Source organism: Daucus carota, chromosome 6, assembly GCF_001625215.2.
Source record: "Daucus carota subsp. sativus chromosome 6, DH1 v3.0, whole genome shotgun sequence".
Classification (NCBI taxonomy): domain Eukaryota; kingdom Viridiplantae; phylum Streptophyta; class Magnoliopsida; order Apiales; family Apiaceae; genus Daucus; species Daucus carota.
The window spans coordinates 18,795,423-18,819,146 of NC_030386.2; the positions used below are offsets into that span (position 1 = coordinate 18,795,423).

Here is a 23,724-nt window from a genome sequence, read left to right on the forward strand (position 1 = left end):
GAGAGATTAACCTTGCTTTAATTACCTGATTAATCGAATTACTAAAAGTGATTATACGTGTAATCATGTTTCGAGAGTGTTGATACTTGAGAGAGATTAACATACTCTTGTTATTTGACCACTTTAATTGCTTTAGTTTAGAGCCAGTCATTGTGTGAGCATGGTGGACCTGATTGCCCTAGACATTTTTAACATATTATTTTAGTGTCTTTTTAGTTAGTGTAATTTAATTGTTTTAGTTAGTTAGTTAAAATATCTTTGATAATTGTTTTGATCCGGAAACAATTGAGTATAACTGAATAGAATTGATAGCATCTGTCTCCTTGAGGATACGACCCGCATTTGCCAGTCTGCACTACAACAGACACTGTGCGCTTGCGGTTAGTTATAAAATAACACATCAACCAGTCCGAAATCATGAGCACTCGATTACTATGAAGGTTGGCAGCAATCCAGTTGGGGTTCGACCTTATCGGTACCCCCAGAATCAAAAAGACGAAATTGAAAGGCTTATTGCTGAAATGATGGCAGCTGGCATTATTAAACCATCCAAGAGTCCTTTTTCTAGCCCGGTTTTGTTGGTCAAGAAGAAAGACGGGTCTTGGAGGTTTTGCGTGGATTATCGAGCATTGAACAAAGAAACGGTCCCGGATAAATATCCAATTCCGGTGATAGAGGGACTGATTGATGAATTACATGGAGCCACTGTGTTTTCGAAATTGGATCTTCGCTCCGGGTATCACCAAATCTTAGTCAGGCCTGAAGACACCCATAAGACTGCATTCCGAACTCATGATGGCCACTACGAGTTCCTTGTCATGCCATTCGGGTTAATGAATGCCCCGGCAACCTTCCAATCTTTGATGAACGACATTTTCAGGCCTTATCTTCGCAAGTTTGTACTCGTTTTCTTCGATGACATTTTAGTTTATAGTCCCACCTTGGAGGATCATGGTAAGCACCTGCAGTTAGTCTTGGGTGTGCTGGCAGAACACTCCTTGTATGCCAACAAGAAAAAATGTGAGTTTGGTAAGGCTGTGATCGGGTATTTAGGGCATGTGATCTCTAAGCAGGGGGTCGAGGTGGACAAAGAAAAGGTGCAAGTGATGCTGGATTGGCCACCACCAAAGAATTTGCGTGAGTTACGTGGATTTTTGGGGCTAACCGGATACTACCGCAAGTTTGTGGCTGGATATGCCAATATTACGAAGCCTCTCACTGACCAGTTACGGAAAGATAGTTTTGGATGGGATGCTGGTGCCCAACAAGCCTTCGAACTACTCAAGCACGCCATGACTTCTGCCCCGGTACTAGCTATGCCGGATTTTCAGCAACCGTTTGTTATTGAAGCTGATGCATCGGGTACTGGTATAGGCGCCGTTCTCATGCAAATGGGTCGACCGGTTGCATATTTCAGCAAATCATTGGGAGTACGAGGCCAAGCCAAGGCTGTCTATGAAAAGGAATTGGCTGCCATCTGTTTCGCCGTTCAGAAGTGGCGACCTTACCTCTTGGGGCGCCATTTTATCATCTGTTCTGATCAGCAGAGCCTCCGATTTCTGACACAACAGAGAGAGGTTAATCCAGATTACCAGAAGTGGATTACGAAACTCTTGGGGTTCGATTTTGAGATACAATACAAGGCAGGTACAACCAATCGCGTGGCAGATGCTCTGTCTCGCAAGGAAGGGGGGGACGTTGTCTTAGCTGCCTTATTATCTATCCCTACCATTTCTTGGGACGTACTTGATCGTGAAGTCCAGAACGACCAGTTCCTTCGCTCCATTATGGATGATTTGCTCGGGGGAAAACAGGAACACAAGGATTTCAGCATGGTTAATAACAGATTGTTGTACAAAGGGCGGACGTTGGTGCCCCAACAGTCGTCCCTCAAACCTGTACTTCTGCATGAGTATCACGACTCTGTGATGGGGGGTCATGCAGGCGAATTAAAAACCTACTTAAGGTTGGCCTCCGAGTGGTATTGGAAGGGGATGCGCCGCGATGTCACCATATATGTGCAGAATTGCTCAGTTTGCCAACAACAGAAGGCTTCCCAACAGTCACCTATGGGCCTCTTGCAACCACTGCCTGTACCCACACAGGTATGGGAAGAGATATCAATGGACTTCGTAGAGGGGTTACCGTTGTCCAGAGGAGTGAACACTGTTTTTGTGGTGGTGGATAGATTGTCAAAATATGCCCATTTTATTGGTCTGAAGCATCCGTTTGATGCGTTCTCGGTTGCTGCTGTGTTTATTAAGGAAGTTGTGCGTTTGCATGGCTTTCCGACTTCTATTATTTCTGATAGGGATCGTATCTTCTTAAGCACTTTCTAGAAAGAGATCTTCAAGTTACACGGGACTCAACTCCGTAAGAGTACATCTTACCACCCGCAAACTGACGGGCAGACGGAGATAGTAAACAAGGGGTTGGAAACCTATCTTCGATGTTTCGTGGGCAGTCGTCCCACTTCTTGGGCAGTTTGGTTACCGTGGGCTGAATTTTCTTATAACACTTCGCCACACAGCTCCACCAAGCTCAGTCCTTTTAAAGTTGTGTACGGGCGAGATCCGCCTCATGTGGCGCGTATTGGTCATGGCCAAACTGCAGTTAACAGCTTGGAGGAAATGCTTCAGGAGAGAGATGCTCTCTTAGATGAGTTAAAGCTTAATTTGACAAGGGCACAACAAGTCATGAAACAAGCTGCCGATACTAAGCGTCGTGATGTGTCTTTTGAGGTTGGGGACAATGTTTATCTCAAACTGCAGCCATACTGCCAACAATCTTTAGCCAGGAGACCTTATGAGAAGTTGGCACCTCGATTTTACGGTCCTTTCCGTATTATTCAGAAAGTGGGCAAGGTGGCTTATAAATTGGAGTTGCCTTCACATGCTGCGATTCACCCCGTGTTCCATGTTTCGCAGTTGAAACGTTGTCTTGGCTCGGACACACCTCTGTCCACCTTGCCACCACAACTATCTCCGAACCTGGAGTTACGAGTCGAACCAGAGGAGTTGCTCGAGGTTCGGTATGTGCAGGAGGGTGCGGCTCAGCGCCTGGAAACCTTAATCAAGTGGAAGGGGCTGCCAAGGTTTGAAGCTACGTGGGAAGATGCCACGAACCTCTGTAATCTGTTTCCTTCTTTCCACCTTGAAGACAAGGTGACTCTTTGGGGAGGGGGTATTGTCATGCAACAAAATATGTCACCACCTGCTACGTTAACGTATTCGAGAAAGAAGTGGAAGGGTAAACCGGTCTTTGCACAAGAGGATAAGTAAAAGAAGTCAACAGTGGAGTCAAGGGGCAGTTTGGGGAAGTTTGCAGCTGAGGATGGATATAGTAGTGCTTTGGGAGAATAGGGTTGTTATGTTATGAGATTATTGTAATTGCTTTTGCTTGTGGAGAGTGTTGGCCTCTCGAACGCCATCTTTATCCTTTTCATTCTGTAGCTATCAGATCTGGACTGTTTGTTTGTTTCGATACTTGCTAGTTGAGTTTTATCAGTTAATTTCTTCTCAAGTAATAGTAAAACCATTACAAAATGAGTTTGCAAAAGTTGCAAATGAGGTTGCAAAAGTTGCAAATAAAAATGAAAAGTTGCAACTGTTGCAACTGCAATTGCAACTGCAATTGCAACTAGTTCAACTGAAAACTGTAAGTTGCAAATGAGGTTGCAAAAGTTGCAAATGAAGTTGCAACTTTGCAACAGCAATTGCAACTTCATTTGCAACCTCTGTTGCAACTAAATGCAGCTGAAAACTATATATAGTTGTAAATGAGGTTGCAAAAGTTGCAAATGAGGTTGCAACTGCAGTTGCAACTTTTGCAACTTCATTTGCAACCTCAGTTGCAACTAAATGCAACTGAAAACTGTAAGTAACAACAGATGTATGGTGTGCCCCTGGCGGGGCCATTAGATTACAATAGAATCAACTTAATGCAACCATATGCAACTGAATATATAACGATTCCGAAAATGAGGTCGAAAATGACATTTGAAAACTGGAACTTGAAATCAGGAATTCAGTTGCAAAAGAGGTTGCAACACGGCTGGCGCCGCCTGTAGTTGCAAATGAGGTTGCAAAAGTTGCAAACAATATTTTTGAATTTTTTTTTATGAAAAGGTATTTTTAAAAATAATTCTGAAAGGTAGTATTTTTGAAAATAATAAAAGAAAAGGTAGGTAGTTTTGTAGATTTCCCTAAATATTAACATGATCATTATTTGGAATTAATTTAATATTATATATATATATATAATCACTTTTAAAATTTTAAATTTCCCCCACAAATTTTGTAAATCTTAATATTTTGCCTGATTTTGGTCTAATTAATCCAGTTTTGACCAAATAATCATCGATTTAATCGAATTTTATCAAATCAGAATAAAAATCCTTCTGATTATCGATTAATCAGTCAACCGACCGATTTTTAGAATATTTAATTATTATGATTTAGAAAAAATTATAAATATATATATATATATATATATATATATATATATATATATATATATATATATTAGAATAATTATAAATATAATATATAACTATATGACAAAGACTCTAATTCAGCAAAATTGTCATTTTTTTCGTATTGAGTTTTCAATAATTTTGGATGGGTGGTAATTTAATTATATAATAAAATTTTAAATAGTGTATATTTTTTGTATTCATATTTTAATAAATATCATAATAGTGAGGATATATTTATATATAGACATCATATAAATATGACTTAAAATATAAATAAATAATGATATATAATAATATAACTAAATTTCATTTAGAACTAAATCAAGAGCAGACACCATTATAGTACCGAACCCGATTCATTCTTTAAAAATCCTGAAAATCAATGATAAAAACCACTTTACATCAGTTAAGAACAATGAACAAACTAGGGTTACAAGATGATTTTACGCAAAACTTTGCCGCATAAATCTACCCACTGTGTGCGTGTTTGGGTGGAGCTTTTAAATCCCACTCGTGGAGTTATTTATTCGTATCGTTTGCGTTAAAAGTCGAGAAGGACTTGTAAAAGCTTTTATTTTATGAGTTCTATTTTTTTCACAAACAAGTCTTATCTAACTTCTGAGAGCATCTTCAAGAGACTCTTAAATGAGCTCTTAAATTGAAATTTGAGGAGGAAGAAAAAGAATTTGCTCCAAAAGACTCTTAGTAGCTCTTCATATCACTAAAAGCTTCTCGTTTCTCTCTCCTCAAAGTTAAGAGCCACTACAAAGCTCTTAACTTACTTTTTACAATAAAATATTCATTCCTTCCAATTACATTTGAGTTTGTGTCATATACAAGTCCAAACAAGAATAAAATATTAACTTAAAAGCAAGTATAAAGAATATTGTTGGAGTTGAGACTCCTAAATTTGTATTGATTTACTAGGAGTCTAATATTTTATATTATATTTAAGAGTGGGTTAGGAGACTATTTAAGATGCTCAACTTTTGCTTCCCTTTTTTACTTTAAACAATGAGTAATTATTTTAAACTCAGTCAAACGGCCCTATGCTCTCATCACCAATACACATTGATGGTGTAATTTGTGTCTTAGTCCCTTTCTCTCTCCTCTTTCTTTCCTTTATATACTTTCTCCTTTCCTGAGTCATTGGCTCCTCTATAACTAGAGTAGGTGACCAGGTTAGATGAGTGGGATAGGCAGGCAGGTGAGTCAGAGGGTGGGAGACAGGTGTCGCTTTGATAGGCCATGGTGTAATATGTGGGGCCCAGTTCATGGTCTCCTTAGGACGCGCTGCGGTCCCTGCAATGCCTGCGGTTAGGAGGGGTCCTTCGGGTCTTGCGGCTCTTACGAAGTGGTCCGCAAATTTAGTCCATCACACACCAATAAGGAACGATGAAGTGAAAAAAAGATACATGAAAAATTTATAATCTGCACTGCTCTACTCTAACCTCTTCACTACGAGAAACCGTGTTCCTTCTCTGTCACAAAATCTTCACCGAGTCCATTATCTTCTTGAAGCAAAGCAGTTGAAGAAACTTGAGTGTATATATATAAGAAAAGCTTGGAAGACACGGAACAATATATTTCTGATATTGAAGCTGCTCTTTCATTGCGTTCTATTTCATATTATTTCAGTAACAGTATTTATAAAAAATTAAATTTTGGAACACAAATATATTATTATTATTATTATTATTATTATTATTATTATTATTATTATTAGAGTTAAATATCATTATATTTCAATACTTACATTTACATGAGAATTAAACTACTGTGGGTCAGAATGACATTATCCTCTGTAGGTCGTTTGGTTTGGATTTTTTGATATGGGTTTTGTTCATTCCAATTTTATACTTGATTTCGTTGAATAATTTTTTTGTTCAAACTCATTCCTCAAAACTCACAACATATGAGATTTTCATACTTAAGGGGAGGTAGGTATGAAACATGAGTTTCATAAATCAAATTCTTTTTCTTTTATTTTCATTACTATTCATATCAATTATGTAAATTATTAATACAACATGAAATTAATGACTCAAAAATGTATATAAATATTAATTTGCTGATATTTAAATTAATTACAAATAATATTCCACCACTGAACCAAACACATGATATCAGAAATAATATAACATAACAAAAAAAACATATAACATTATAATAATTGTGTCTCTTTGCATAGAACTTGCAATATTTTCAATCATTTGAGTATTGTTTCAATTGTGTGCAGAATTTATCATTGACGACATTAATGGTATGATAGTAATAAAAAGAACCGGTAGTTCACTACTGCCTAGTGAATCAAGACCATCCTTACATGTGGAGCATGCCACCACGTTCCGAGCCGGATATACTCGGTATGTTTAGGACTACTTCCGACTTCCAAGCATAAACGCAAAAGAGAGATAACTGTACCATCCTATTCTACTCTATTTTTCTTTTCTCTTCCATGTGCGAGTGCATGTAAAAGATTCATAAACACTACATATACCAGGATCACACATTCTACTCCGCATTATGATTCGACTTGAATCCGAATGTATATATTAACTAAACTTTCTTTCAAGACAACAAGTATTGTACAATTGGAAAGCAGTAATCTAAGACCGCACACTACTTTAGCAAAAAAAACTGCTTCAATTACCCTATGCTTACTGCACACAAATCCCCCATCATATTATCAAACACGACTGCAGATTTCAAAAGGGTCCGATTCTAAGCTTGGCAAGGCAGAATCTGGCGGACTAACTAATTGATTGTTGAAGGGCGGGGTTTTGGAGGTATATATAAGGAATCACCGCATTCCACTGAATTATGCACAAGTGGATTCCATCTATCAAATATTATACGTCCCCCTCGGCCGATCCTTCCACGAATGCTAAATGATTTTGAGGATGCACCATTTGACACTGCAGAATCAGGCGGAGGATTTATCCCTGAAGCTGCCAACTTTACATTCTCTAGCGGTTTCGTAAACAGTAAAACTGGCTCGTGTGGATCCTGTATTAAAAAATTATACATAACTTCAGAACTACTTTTTGAAGTACTAACAGTGAAGGTATCCTTTAATTCAACATCGACACTAATTTTGACTACCAGTCATAATTATCCATTACTTGCTGGTAACTGAGGTAATTAATAGTGAGAAAAAAAAAAAGGCAACTAAAACTGGGGCTGTATATGGTAATTACCAATTTATGGAGCCATCCATATGGAACACGTCGTCTGGGATCCCGCTTCATGATCCCAGCAGAACCAATCACTGACTTTGAATCTGTGAAAGGAGTGTGTAGCATAGAAGGGCGACTCTGTGGAAGACTGTTTGAAACATCATCAGAGTCTACCAGTTCATCCTCACTTGAAACAAACTTGCTAGAGAATGTTGAGAAACCAGGCAGAGCCAAGCTATCCTCAAGGAATTCAGGTTCATCCTGAAATATAAGGAAACTCACCTGTTACATAATTCATGGTACAGGTACACGTGAATTAATCTAATCAATCTGTTACATGGATAGCCACTAGTGAACAATTCCTATAATACAAGCAGAGTCAAGTTTCAGGCATTTCATGCAATTCAAAAGTCAATTTCATGCTTCCTATGATATACTATTTGCAGCTTCTTCTAGAGACTAAAGTCTGTCTTAAATTAAAAAAAAAAAAAAAAATTAGCAAGCATAAGAAGCTAAACTCAAATGTACCTTATACTTCAATTGAATTCTTTGAAGGCTAACTTCACTTTCCATGACTTCTCTTTTCTTCTCTTCTCTCTGCATCACCAATGTTAAGCAAATTATTACCACTATACTTCATCATGCAAGCAATTTAATATATATAAATCATTAAGACATCCATGATTATTTGTATAATTAACAATACCTTGATTAGTGCCTCCAGTAAGATCTTCGCTTGGTCAAGGTTGCGCCTAACCTACAAATTGTAAAATTAAACAATAAAGTCAGACTGTATCAATTATATATGATCACAATCACAAGGTATCTACATGGTAGGGTCAAACATATATGATCATGAAAGAATCAGCAGTAAAATGGGATTAAACTTTTTTTGAGACAAAGTATGGTATTAAACAAGTGTGCACTGCCAAAATGTTAATAGAGCATAAGTATCTTATTAGTTTCTAACTTCCAGACCTCAGAACCTCATGAATTTGAACTTGTTAAAAACCTAAATATCTTTCTTTACTGATGCATTAACCCTTATTTGCAAGGGGAAAAAGGGATTCAAGCCATTTTTATCAGAGAAATTGGGATGTCAAAGGCAGTGCATAGAGTGCTGCAATCTCCCTTATATCATATTCAAGATTGAGAATACACCCTGGACACTGCATATAAACTTATTCTCAACATTAACTGTATGATTATCTAATAGACAATTTATGAAGAACTAATATTAATTCTTGTCAGAATATAATGATCCTGGTAAAAGCCTTTCCCTAACACCTCAAGGTTTTAGGAGAACGGTCACTTAACATTACTTACAGGGTTCTAGACTATTTCTTGATAAACAGAAGCACATTTTCTGAGAAGATTAAAAGAGAACCAACTAACGCTGCTGCTTTTAGTCTTTTGAAGTGACAACCATTGTTATTGAGTCGACGACTAGTCGACGACTAGTCGTCGACTAGTCGCCAAGTCGGGTGAAGAAGAGTAGTCGAACAGCGACTGGGCTTGAAAAGTCGTCCACGGGTAAAACCCGACCCGACCCGGATCCGACCCGGTCCAATCAAGTTTTACCCGACCCAATTAGGGTTTTTTAAACATACCTACACAGATTTTTGAGAGTATCGTGAAAGAAAATACGGAGCTGTTAGCGGCGGAGGCGAAAATCATCAGGTGGTGGAGCTCTTTTCCGGTAAGTGCCTCTCTCCTCCTTCATCTCTTTCTCCTCTCTCGTCTCTCCTATCTTTCGTCTCTTTTCTCTCCTCTTTCTTCATCTCTTTTTCTTCTTTTTGTTTTTGTTTTGGGCATTTTGGCCGACTCTGATGTTTGTATATACACACACGCGGCACCCCTTCGTGTGTATATATATGCTGGGGTTTGTGTTATAGTGCGTGTACGTGGCTGTCACGTACTTATATTAGCCAACTATTACATTTTACTTCTATTTAAAATTTAAAATTTTGTAAATTAATTATTGATTATTTATGTTTTATAATTTATTTTCTCTTTTTATTTTAAAAATTACATTGTAGGTTTATTTTACTTAAAATATTTTGATATTTATTTATTTTATCCTGTTTTATTTTATAAAAAACGTTTTACTAATTAATTTTTTTTAATATTAATTAAATTAATTAATATTTATAATTTATTTTTTATATATTTTATTTTTTAAAAATACATTCTAGTTTTGTTTTGCTTAAAATATTTTTATATTAATTTTTGCTATCCTGTTTTATTTAATTAAAAATATTTAATAATTAATTTTTATTAATTTTTATTCATATTCAAAAAAAAATTTATCACGTTTTTTTTGATTTTGATCGTTCACAAGTGATCAGGGGGGTTGCCCCGTTGTTTTGCAACTGCCAGAGAATTTTACATGCGGCCAGTTTTACAAGTAAATTTTACAAAAAAATTTGGGCAGTAGCTCTACATTGCATGCTCTGTTTCTTCCCCTGTCTTCATATTACTCTGTTTTCACATCAACGTTTAAATGATTTGGTGTATGTTCAATACAACCGGAAGATTGATTCCCGATTCAAAAAGATGCGTGAACTTGGAGAAAAATATAATCCACTAATATTTGAAGACTTGGAGTGGACTAATGATTGGATGAATGATATTGAGGATAGGTTTTGGAGTGCGGTGGATATAGCTTCGGGTGCCTCACAAGGACTTGAGGGACGCACTTTACCAAGAAAAGCTAAAGGTGGTTCAACTAGTGATATGCGTACCTACACTCGACGTGGCACTAGTTCGACACTACATGATGATGATGATGATGATGATGATGGATGGGGGGAAGATGAAGACCATACTCCTATTGATGATATGGAGGTGGAAGATGACTATGGTGTTCCTCCCGATCCATCCTTGAAGAATACTCAAGAGGGAGATGAAGATTTCATGCTTGATTAGTTTATTTCACTCATCTATTATGTTTTTATTTGCTTAGGGATGCTTAACTTTTGGTATTTGAACTTATTGTCTCTTTCCTATTTGAAATATTGAATGATGTGTTTTTATCTATATTATATAATCTTTACTATATATATATATATTATATATATATATATATATATATTTATTTATGTATATCACGACTTGTCGACTTATTTCGACTAGTCGGGCGACTTGTCGACTAGTCGATTCCAAGGTGTCCGGGCGCCGAGGCTCGACTTGTCGACTTAATAAGCATGGTGACAACACAGTATCAACCATCCAAGCAATCAATATATAAGTTAACGCAGAGCTAGAAACTTGAGCTGGAATGGTTAATAAGCTCACCTGGCGAAGCTTTTCAAAGGATTGTACATTGTTTTCCCTCCTTTGCATCTAAACATGAGAACAAGCATCACAGCCTTGTTAGCATAATGAGGAATCCCTTGAGTTCCAGAAAGCGGTAACTACTTTTCTTAAATAGGAGAGTATAAGGGATTTGGTAGTTTCTAAAGGATTTACTTCTATCAAATAAGATGCATCAGCAAATTAAATATAGGAACTTACCCTTCTAGTATGAAGTCTATGTGCTTTCTCCCTGGGCCTAAACACGTTATACGGATTGGTATCATTAACTGGTGGAGGAGGCTGTTAAAAAAGAACATAGAAAAGAGACATTAGCTGACATCAGCAAGCCAGGCAGGTGAGAAATAATTTGCAGCTCTAATGGACTACAATAATAAACTGAATGAACTTCAAAATAGAACTAGACAGAAACTCACTAATTTTTAAACAAATTCTCCAAGTGAGTTAAATGAAACATATTCTGATATTACTCTAGTAATCCATGTTGGCAGAAGTCTTTGCCAAAGAAAATATTGAGTACTACAAGATGCGTTCTAACTGCTTAATTTATTTTTCTGATAAGTAATAATATTAGGTTTAGAGGGAGAATAAACTCATTGCGACATGATCTGTATTTAATGAGAGAGAGGAATAAATGAAGGAAACCAAAATCCTAATAACATGAACAAAGAACACAATTGCCTCATTTAAGAATGTCATGAATCCCTAGCGGTTCACAGCCACTTCACAGAGAATATAAACTAAGCAACACATGGCAAAGCATATAACACAGGGTTTCTTCTTATCGTGTTAATTGTCTTGAAATTACGCATCTAAAACCAGTGGGCAGCTGTTTATGAAAAGCAATTTCATTACAAATTATAAATTTATTTCCTTACAAGATCCTGGGAATTAGAAACTACACTAATGTGAAACCATCCAATAGATGCAATTGGTCAAGCTTCATATTTTAAACTATGAACTAATCAGTCTAGGCCGTAACAGCTCATCATATCTTTGATTTAATGGACAAGATCTTATTAATTAAAATTAAGACTAAAGGGAGAACTTTGAAACTAAACAAGCACAAAATACGAGTCCACTTGCAAAATCTTTGCTGGGAAAATAGGTATATTGTTATCCTTGCTAGAGACTTGTAATAATTACTTGGGAGCTCACTGATCATTCACAACATGATGACAATGATAATATATACAATATATATATATATATATATATATATATAGGGTCGGGTTCCAGACAGAACCGCTTAAACTTAGAACCTTAGAACCACATTAATAGTCATTAAATGAAAGTAATTTTAATGTGTGAAATTAAACATATGAACATGTTTTAATATGGTACATATTTAAATATACATGCCTTCAATTAATGCACATTCTTAATTTATATTGATCGTTTTATAATAAAAATACATTTAAAATTTAATTCATCTATATCAGTAAAATACGAAGAGTTCGAATGTGTATGTTTTGATATCTTATTATTATTTATATGTACTGCAGCAGAATTTCGTATTTTGTAATATTATATGAGCTAGATATGTACAGCATCAGAATATCGTGTTGTGTAATATTATATGAGCTAGATATGTACTGCAGCAGAATCTCGTGTTTTGTAATATATTTTAGTTAGATATGTACAGCAACATAATCTCGTTTTTTGTAATATCACATGTACTGCAACGGAATCTCGTGTTTTGTAATATATTTTAGTTAGATATGTACTGCAACATAATCTTGTTTTTTGTAATATTACATGTACTGCAACAGAATCTCATGTTTTGTAATATATTTTAGTTAGATATATACTGCAACATAATCTCGTTTTTTGTAATATTACATGTACTGCAACAGAATCTCGTTTTTTACAATATTATATTATTAAAATTGATTGAGAACCACAAGTTGTAGGTTTGATTTGCATTTATAACAAAGTGCATATATATTAACTGATTATTATAATGAGTAGGCAGTAATTAATGATTATTATGATTTGTAATAATGATTTACATATAAGATAAAGTATATTAAATGGCATTAAGTTGTAATTTATATTTATGTAGCTAGGCAGATCATGACCATTGAATTCTTATTCATCTAATGGATGTGTGTGGTCCTAAGTTCTAATTTTAATATTGGTTCTAATTTGAACCTCACCCTATATATATATATATATATATATATATTATATTTAAATAGCACATCACTGAAAGTGGATTGTTCCAAAACAAAAAGAACATTACTAGCAGCTTCATATTAACCCTCCATCTACTCCAATTACATAAATAAAACTATATTTAATATGCTAGTGAAGAAACATGTATGTAATCAACTGACAACACTAACCTGCAAACGCCGTAAAATTGGTTTCTGCCATCGGTCCCGCTGAAGAAAAGAGAAACTATGCATAAGAAATCACTTTTTAGCATTATATATAGATGCAAAAATAAAATAGGACCATCATATATTAGACTACAATGCTCTTCCAATAATAATACAGTATATATGAGAACAGAGTGAAGATAATGAATAAATAAGTATATTTATGTGTAAGCTTAATTTGTTTGCCATTATATACTACTGGTTCCAGTAAATGCATCTTGTATATATACAAAGAAATACAGAACAAGGATACACTCACTCTGCGCTGCACAGTTAAGAATTAATATATATTCTGGTTGTTTATGTACAAGTTATTATTAAGTTACAAACACGCACAACAGCTCGTAACTATAGGAAGCCATGTAGACAACTACAAATAAACACCTTAACAGCATGAATATGAAGTACAGGCATAACTAGACTTATCAACAGAAATAAGTGGCTTGATGGCAATAGCATCAATCTGAAGCATAATGCACTCTTACCTTTTCTTTCCAGTAATTATAAATTGATCGGAAAACTCCAAAATTGATGGAAAGGGCTTGAAGTGCCTATGATGTCAAGAAAATGTCAGTATAAACTAATCAGATCAAACAAATATAGCCATTTTAAATTCGAAATCCAAGTTCTACAACCATTATTATAACAGAGACCTAATACATGTTCGTAGAATAAAATTACAAGTAATACAAAGAACTAATAGTGTCTCGCTTGCAAACCTTAGGGTAACTATCTAATAACAACAGGGTGAGGCAAGCAGTAAAGATGAAAACATGAATAGCATCCTCAATTAAAATTAGAGAAAAGCAATTCCAAAGATTCTAGTTGAAAATCAATATACCCCCTCCCTTAATGATGATTGGGGAAGAGATTAAGAGAAGATGTGGCAAAAAGTACTAAATCTTTACAGAAAGTCAGCTATGTATCTTTACTTTCACAAGTACCACATTGCGTAGGAGTTCACTGGAGCAGGAACCAACAAGTCCTAATACTTTTTTAAAATAATGGGTTACTTGATCCAACTGCATTATCCTTGAGACCCGATGCACAGATCAATCATACCGGTTACAATATAAATGGTACAGCAGCTAAGAGGTTATTATCACCTCCACAGCAGCATCAAATGTTAGAAGTACAGAAACAGGCGAGCCAAGAGTAGGAGCTATGACTCCTGCTCTTTCCCTGGCTTTGTGATCCAATGCCTCTAATTTGAACAAAATCGTCTCTAACCTACATAAATCAACAGACCAGCATCAGTGCAAACTGAAATTAATGGAATTTTTGGACTGGCTTTATACCTATCATAAACAAATTGGATTATAAATATATTCATCATATGATTGGAAAAAATATCTACTAAATTTTAATAGATAATTACACCTTATCAGATTTAGTTTACATAAGAAAATACATTTCAATATCATGGAAGAACATAATTGCTCGGATATTTCAATGGTGTACCAAGGAATAAATCAGTTTTGGCCAGAAAAAGTGTCAAGAGTTATGAACTACAAAAAAAATCAATTATTTTAATACAAAACTGATCATGCATGCCGTACAAATTAGTTTTGAAAACACTATAGTTAAAGATGCTCCCATAATCCCTTTTGTACTCTCCATGTTAAACAGCAAAGTTATGTGCATGGAATACTACAATCCTAAATAACATGATTCCACTAATAAGAATATTAATATAATAAAACACTGGACGGTAGAGATAAATATAAACACACTGGCGAAAAATGAAAGCAAAAACTAGTAAGATATACTTCTCAGCTTCAAGCGTCTTTCTGTCTCTGTTATACTCTTGAAGCCAGTCTTCATCCTCATTGTCAAGATCATACTCAACAAACTCCCCAATCTCTGCCCGGGCTATAATAATTGAATATGTTCTCAGCAAATTATGTAAATAAAGTCGTTAATAATTTGTAAAGATCTGCTCAAATATATACAAACCTCCCCTCGCACGCAGATATGACGTTGGTTGATTAAATGTGCGGGAATAGTCCCTTTCATATGTCCCAACAATAACAAACTCTGGAGTAGGTATTTCAGACGCATGCTTCTTGGTAGGAACTTGTGGTTGTACCTAAAAAATAAATAATTTACTCAAGTACAGGAGAATGAGCAGTACACTACAGTATGCCTACATTCCACCAAATCTAGAGCAGAACATGTACACTGCTAAAAATGACGTTTATGGGTAGTACAACAATGTCCATTGTAAGCATGCAAAAGCATTATAGTTTAGGAAATAACATTTAAAAGTATTTTAGCACGTATTCCAATTTCTTAAGGCAGCAACAAAAATTTATATAGCATCAATGAAGTAAAACGAGCATTAAGCATAAGAGACAACAATAGACATATATATATACTTACAACAATAGACATTTATATATTTTACTCAAGTTTATGGAAGACAAACAGACGTTTGAACAAAAATATCCGCATGAACTAGAATTCGAAATATGACTACATGACACTTGAACTTGTAGCATCACCTATACAAGCCATACAGATATCAAAGGAGACAAGAGATCAAGATGTATCAGCCTACTACACATGAACACATTAAAAGAAGTCTAGTTAAAACAATATAGGGATTTCACAGGATGTGATGATGTAAGACAGTAACAATGTACATCAAACACAACTTCCAGCGCAGAGTGGCTACTATTAGTGTTAAACAAAATCTATTGTAACTTAAAGATACAGCGCAGGCAGAAGAACAGTCACCTAATGCTCCTATAGTATTAGCTCATAACTAAAAAAAGCTCATCAATGGGGAGAGTCAATAATAAACATACAATCTTTGCAGCTCAAAGAAACTCTGGATTTATAAACTCCTAGCTAAGTCTAACCTCTCGAGCGTGAAGTTCAATAAATTACTTCTAATAGATTACCTTATAGATTTATTCCATAAAAGTTAGACAGCAAGGATATGCCTCCAAATATTCAAATCACTTATATAACATAGGAAAAAAAACCTAAAGTGACATTACCCGACTCAATCAACCCAAATACGACACGAAGTAGCCAGTTCATTAAAACACTGTTCATTAATTCATCGAATACATGACTACTAACACAAAACAGAGCGCGAAATTGCCACACTTTACTAAGCAAACTTGACACATTTACAACTATAACTTACCACATTACTCACAAAACCCCACATTACACTCCCAACCAACAAAAACCAAACATAATTCACATAATTCAACACAAAAAACATTTCAAAACATACGCAAGCTACCTCGATATCAGGTTCAGCAGTAAGCCGAAGCATATGATTACGAGTCGAAGACGGGGTGTCATCGTCTTCAAAATCTTTGAAATTCTTGACAATAGGAAGCTTCTTATGTATATCCAAAGGACGAGGCCTAAATGATAACCTACTCATATCATAAACTCCTTCAAACCCTAACCCTAACCCTAAAAATACCCAAAATTATCGCACAATTCCAAACACCCACGTGTTCTTTAGTCAATTTGATCCAAACCTGAGCTGAATTGAAAAAATTCCATGTTCTTGAACCCTAATTTTGAGAAACTTCAAAAAAGGGAATTGTATGTATAGCTGTGTGTATATGCCGAATTGTGTGTATATAATAAGCGAATTGGGTATACAGAGATGCTAAAGAAGAAAGGATTTTGTGAATTGAAAAGTGGAAGGAGTCACGATGAGTGAATTAAGATTTCTGTGGATAAATTGGGAACCCTAATTCAATTCAATTATATAAAAAATCCAAATTCAATTGGGTCTTGTGTTTGTGCTCGGTTTTTAAAGGGACGCCTGTTTTGTAGTTCACTCTATTACTCAATCTCTTCTTGGTTTTGATTTGTATTCTATTAGATAAATTTCATTTTAATATATCTTATAGAATGTTATTTATTTCTTAAAATTTAAAATAAATCTAATGTTATCGATACATACTATTAAAATTGAATATCATATCCGACCTTTTATTATTCCGATCTTCTTTGATTTTCTATATTGTCAAGTTTTCATATTAGTTACGACAAATATATCATACAACATATATTAATCGAGAAAATATGATTTAAGATTCTATTCAAATCTAGGTGATATGGTTATTACTTGTAAACGGTATTTAACAATTGTATATAAATATATTTTATTTATTAACTTAAAGTGTAGTATATAATCTTAAATGACAAAACTAAAAATAAAAGAAAAATGTCGACCAATGTTACATTATATTAATAAAATAATGAGACTTTCATGTACACGTAAACAATTAGTTATTTGTCTAACACGTTATTCGAGAAAAAAAAATACGACAAGAACTACGCTATATAAAAGTAAGATATTATTTTGATATTTTCAACAAATTTTTGGGGGCACAATTTTGATTTTTCAAATATCTTGAAAAATTTTAAGTTTTTCAAATGATCTTGAAAATGCTGTGTGTATTCATTTCAAAAATGTAAATTTATGTAGAAGAGAATGAATTGAAAGGATAATATTATATATTAAATATCGCGGTATCTACATTCAATTTTATTAAAAGGCCTTTTGATTGTATTGTTCAATAATTGATAAGTAGATTTTTTTTACTTTCTTTTCAAAAAAAAAAGTAGATTTTTTTCCAATATTTTTGTGATATTCACATATTTTGAGATATAATATATAATATGATATTTTTTTATTGAGATTTGACAGTATAGTTTTCAAAATATGGGTCTGTTTTCTCTAAAAGACAATTTTCAGATAAAAATTACAATTAAGAGTAGTTATTTTTAATTTTTATATAAGAACTTTCTATTCTTCCGTATAAAAACTTGCTATGACCAATAGGATAAAACGGGTTCAAGTAATATGAAAATTGAAAACCTAAAAAGAAATATGAAAATTGAAAAAAAAAATCTATGGAAATTATCTATCTACGGACAATATAAGTGGTATGACAAAAGGATTGCTAATATCACTTTGTATTCTATTTTTTGCCTTAAAATGACTGAATGACAAAATTTATGCAAAAATGAGCTATTTGTCAAAAAAAAATTACGATTTCCCTAGAATATGTCATCTTTTCCTAAAACAGAACACAAATAATTCGACATGCTAATTATTTTATATTAATATATCTATTTATCTATTCACAACTTTATTGTATTGGTTGGACTGAAAACGAAACATGCATTGTAAAAGTAACCAATTATTTGTGGCATTCACAAAGATTGTCACAAGTTTGTCATTATTTGCACCTCGCAATCATAAGTCTCCCCTGCATTAACTACTGTCAATAAAACCTCGTCTTCTTCTACCCCATCTGATCCATCTCCATGCCTTCCTGCCACGATGAAAAATGACAGATTTCGCATGAGAAAGACGACGAGTGTTAGATAATAGACGATACCTTCCAACATTTTAAGAAAATAGATAACTCATTCTTAACATGATATCAAAGTTCAGGCTCGTGTGAGACTAGAATTCGATTTTCTGCAACCCCAATATGCCCCAAAGACGGGTGTAACCCCAATATGCCCCAAAGACGGACACCCGTGATTCACTATCAACCCAAAATTGGGATTTGAGAGTGAAGGAATATGTTAGAAATAATATATGATATGTTTTTTGCAGACACTCCTCTTTATAGGAGAACCGGCACTTAACGACAAATCTACCAAAATTAGTATATGCTAAGGAATCAATCAAGAGGCAAAATCCTGATACAAACTATTTATCTATATTCATTTCACGCTTTACTATTACAGATACAATCCTCCATTTTCATATATATATTTTTGCTCTCGTTACAATTAAGAGATCTGCAAGTATCCCTCATGAATGAGATGTGATTATTTACAACCTAACTATGTCAAATTAGTTTTTCAGGCTATGGTAACGACACTGGAAGACCGAGATGCTTCGGCCTTTCGAGTGGAAGCTTCTCCATTTCAGTAGCTAACATGGCAGTTTCTCCATTCTTCTCTGCACTTTCAAGTTCATTTAGAGCTCTTTTTGCATATACGGTAAATGCAACAGTAGTGATGATGGCTATTATTAAAGATATAATGTTGTATATGATTTCGACTAGTGTCAGGTGATGATTCCCATATTGAACATCAGCGAATGTCTTTATCAGCCGTCCACTGCACAGAAGAATCCAAGGAAACTAATAACATTACAATTTAGACAGGAAATACAGAGGCTTCTTTTGAAAACATGTACAAGGTTTTGAATATTATATACGAAAGTCTTTACTTATAATCCAGAAAAAAAAAAAAGCAAACGAACCTATAAATGTAGATGTAAGCTTCTGGAACCATTCCTGCTATAGACCCCCATAAATAGGGCCAAAATCGCATACTAGTCACCACTATTGCATAGTTAAAGATAGTGTACGGGAATGGTGAAACCCTAAATAGTGCAACCACCCGAAATTGATGTAACCAGCTTCCCTCCCCAGCCAGTCTAATCATAGCAGCTTTTTGTGGCCATCGCTTTAACCATTGCTGGACATTATAATATGAGTAGAATAAGTAAAGAGCAAAATGGGAATGAATCACAGGTAATGTGTGTGTAACAGAGGAGAACTCTCAAACTAAATATATATATAATATAGTTCACTAGCAGCTTACATGAATTCGTTCTCGAAATAGTAATCCAATCATATATGGCAGAACCATCCCAATAGTTGTGCCAACCATGATTATCACAAATCCAAGACCATAACCAAAAATCATTCCAGCCAGCCACATGGAAGGACCAGAAGGGATTAAGAATACAGGAAACAATGCCAGAGAGGCAACAAGCACCAACGCAAGAACTGGACGACCAAAAGCCGTGGCTTCCCATTCAAGGATTGGAATAAGGACCTACAACATAAAATCTCAAACCTTTAAATAAACGTTTAATGATACATGTAAACTAGTTCTAGACTAGCAAGCATGAAAAATTATCTAGGAATATATATGTGTGAATTGTCTGCTATAGCCTATAGGGAAGGCTAATTCTTCCCCACAAACACGTAAAGAAAGTGAAAGTTAATTTCAAATGGACAAACAACATTGTCTATAGATTCTGTGCTCTTGTACCATATTGTTAAAAGAAAACACTTTGAATTTTTTATGAATTTAATACCTTTGATGACCTCAAGAGTAAATAAAGTACTTGTTCGAACTTCCAAAACAATCAAACTAACAACAGTTTAATATGTACTCCCTCCGTCCCAATCAATTCTATACAGTTTCCTTTTTGGGATGTCCCATCATTTCTATACATTCCCAAAATAGCAACTTTTTATAATATAAAACACTACTACACCCACTACATTCTCCCACTATCTCCATTATATAATAAAAAAAAACACTATTACACCCACTACTTTACTCCACTATCTCAAATCTATTATTAAAAAATATGTGGATCCCACCACTTTACCCACTTTCCATCTAACTTTACTCATTTCTTACACTTTTTCTTGGTCTCCGTGTCCGATCCCAATGTATATAATTCATTGGGACGGAGGGAGTATGTATCTAAATACAGTAGTTAATATTTAAATTTCTGGGTTTGAGGTCAGAAATGAAAATTAGAAACTGATAATTCTGATATTTAATTCAGCTTGAATCACTTTCTTCTGTATCACATAAATTCATATATAACTCAAAATGTACTCATACAGTCATTAAGAAATAAACTGTTTACTGTGCAGCAAATGCAAAAGATGCTGGAATCAGTCTAAAGGAAAAGTGTTAAATACCGGCAATAATTATGAAATAAGCATGCTTGTGTTATCAAGACAACAATTTCCGTGTAGTGGTTACAGTAGCAAAAGTAGCCACCAAATTTCAAACTTGCTGCAATAAGTTTAATGTTTATGCAGCAATTATTCAGCTTTTCTATAAATAGAGGCTTGGCTTCATCATAATACTTGCAGCATGTATATACACATAAGTTTTCTGCCCTATTTCCCTATCTTATATATCTTCATGTTTTCTCATACATTGAGAAAAAGATGCAACTGTAGGGTGAATGTGATGCAAATCTAAACTAACAATCTAAGAACCGCCTAGCTACATCCATAGGAAATTCATACGAAGGCAAAGAAAAAATGGTGTAGAGCCAATAATAAATTATTACCTTTTCAAAGAGAAATGGCACTCCCCATTTCAAAAATATGAGAGAAGCTATAACAGTAATCACACACCATATTATGAGCTTGATCCACCACTTACTAGACCTAGTTCCCTGTGCTGGTTGAGGTTCCAAGTTATCACTGTCAACAACTCTTGGTTCACTGGATATAACCAGCCTTACATATTCACTATCTTTCCCACTATCTTTCCTCGCTTGACTTGCAGCATGCACAGAGGGCTCTTCTAATTCCGTTGACTCAGGCATCTCTAATTAGACACAAAACGGGTTAACTCTGATGAATTTATAGATGCTGCAGAGATAAGCATTTGTCAGATACCAAGTGAGATTTTATCATCAAGAGCAGTAGAAACGAATAAGCAACCAAGTTCCTAAGTAAAAATCCCAACGCCTTTTAAACTATCAACAGGTGACTTTGAATTAGAATCAACATTTTCCATCTGAAGTGATGAGTACTGACATGTGAGGTGCCATGAATATCGCAAGATGTCATAGCACACATACTAAAATGCTTTATTAATATGACACTTGAAAGCAGTAACTTATTGTGCTTCCAACATCAACTTTAAACTTTGAACATATGTTTACACGCAAGAGGAATTCTCGAGGTCTCCTCTCGATGTAAAAAGAGCCCTCGCCTAAGGCGAGGGAAACTAAAAAAACAAAACAAAAGCAAATCCTAAACAAAAAATTATTAAGAAAGCCTAGGAGCAATCAACTAACCTCCCTACACAGAACTGTAAAAAAAAAAGAAGATATATTTACCACCCTGCACAGATCGAAGACCCCTAATTCTTCCAAACTTACCACGAGGCATTCGTTAATAAAATATGAGTAAGAAACTGCAGACAGACAAACTCTCTTCAAAAAAATCTAACGAGGGCCACTACCCTTCTTAAAATCAATTTTGAATACATACACACTGCACCCTTTACAATGATAATCCTCCCGAACTTCATTCACTACAAGGTACAATGTAACTGTCAAAAACTAAACAGCCTTCCACAAAAGTGACCTAAGTTTCTGCAATGTAGTATTTGGGAGACAACATTTAAATGAGCAGCCAGCAACTAAGGATTTATATTGTAAATGCTACTAAAAAGAACCATCCATAGATGCTCCCCACAGAAATCAAATATGAGTAAAAAGCAACAATTTCATTAGCGATCTCCCAAAATACAAAAAAAATAAATCGTAGTCATAGATGTAATAGTCTGTCATAGTGTTTATTTTTAGCATCAAGAAAACATAGTAATAACTACTTGCAGTATAGTATATTAGCTCTAGAGAATAATAATCATCAGGCAACACTTGCAGTTACAAAACTAACACGACATGAATCAAATTACTACTTGTTCAACTAATTCTCGACAAACAACCAGATAACCTTAATATTTATAATTTAGAATTCATTGTGCAAGTACAAATCATTATCTTCCAAAACTGGAGGGTAAGATAAACACAAACCTTGCCCCTAACCAAACAAGTACAGGACACTTCCGCATAGAATTACACAAAATCCCAAATCGTTAAATCAGCAAACTCGAAAACCCAGTTGCCTACATCACCCAAGAACCTCAACAAATCCTAAAATTCAAGAATTTCCGATTCTTGGCAACAATCAAGAACACCAACGAAAGGGCTAAAAACCCAACTCAAAAAGCACTAAAAAAACCCAATTAGGTCACACAATCCAATCAAATTCTTCAAAACAATCCAACAAAATCATCAAAAAACACAAATACACGCACATATATCAAAAGGGTCAGTACTAATATTGATCAAACACTTACATATTAATCAAATGGGCTTGATGGGCTGCCTGAGCTCCGGCAAGTTATGAACTTTCCGGTCTCTAGATATAAAATCTTGGAGTTGTAGTAAGATTCGGTAGGCGTTCTAGACAAATTTGAGAAGTCAAGAGAATAATAAAATGATGAGCAGAGCAGCCAAAGACTTTTGCTCGTTGTTTTTATCGCTGCAAATAAGTGATGTTTTATTCTTTGATTTAGTTGTTATTGTATCTAGAAAAAGTATATTAGTCAAGATGAAGGTGCCGATCACATGTTCTAAATAGACGCTCCCATCTGTGGGGATGTTGCCAAGTACATACCATGATACCAGCATATTTTATATTTAATACTCCGTCTGCTTGAAAACAAAAAAAAAAAAACTAATACTCCGTTTTTCTCATTTTTTTATATATTTTTTCACACTTTGACACGTCTTTAATATTTT

General features: G+C 34.6%; 2 protein-coding genes across 2 annotated transcripts; both read right to left on the bottom strand.

Annotated features, from left to right (window-relative positions):
• Window positions 1-7,007: 7,007 nt before the first annotated feature.
• On the bottom strand, window positions 7,008-17,163 carry LOC108228138 (enhancer of polycomb-like protein 1). Its single transcript, XM_064079786.1, has 12 exons — window positions 16,615-17,163; window positions 15,312-15,444; window positions 15,125-15,227; window positions 14,462-14,585; window positions 13,841-13,906; window positions 13,320-13,358; window positions 11,173-11,253; window positions 10,954-11,001; window positions 8,363-8,413; window positions 8,185-8,253; window positions 7,678-7,917; window positions 7,008-7,486 (listed from the first exon to the last, which is right to left on the bottom strand). The coding sequence occupies exons 1-12, from the start codon at window positions 16,759-16,761 to the stop codon at window positions 7,235-7,237; spliced, it is 1,353 nt and encodes a 450-aa protein (XP_063935856.1). The 5' UTR covers window positions 16,762-17,163; the 3' UTR covers window positions 7,008-7,234.
• A 1,890-nt stretch (window positions 17,164-19,053) lies between these two features.
• Window positions 19,054-23,526, bottom strand: LOC108225005 (uncharacterized). The gene is made up of 5 exons (XM_017399796.2): window positions 23,280-23,526; window positions 21,472-21,778; window positions 19,968-20,204; window positions 19,624-19,841; window positions 19,054-19,478 (listed from the first exon to the last, which is right to left on the bottom strand). Exons 2-5 carry the CDS (start codon window positions 21,730-21,732, stop codon window positions 19,223-19,225), a joined length of 972 nt encoding a protein of 323 aa, XP_017255285.1. The 5' UTR covers window positions 21,733-21,778; window positions 23,280-23,526; the 3' UTR covers window positions 19,054-19,222.
• Between the last annotated feature and the right edge of the window lie 198 nt (window positions 23,527-23,724).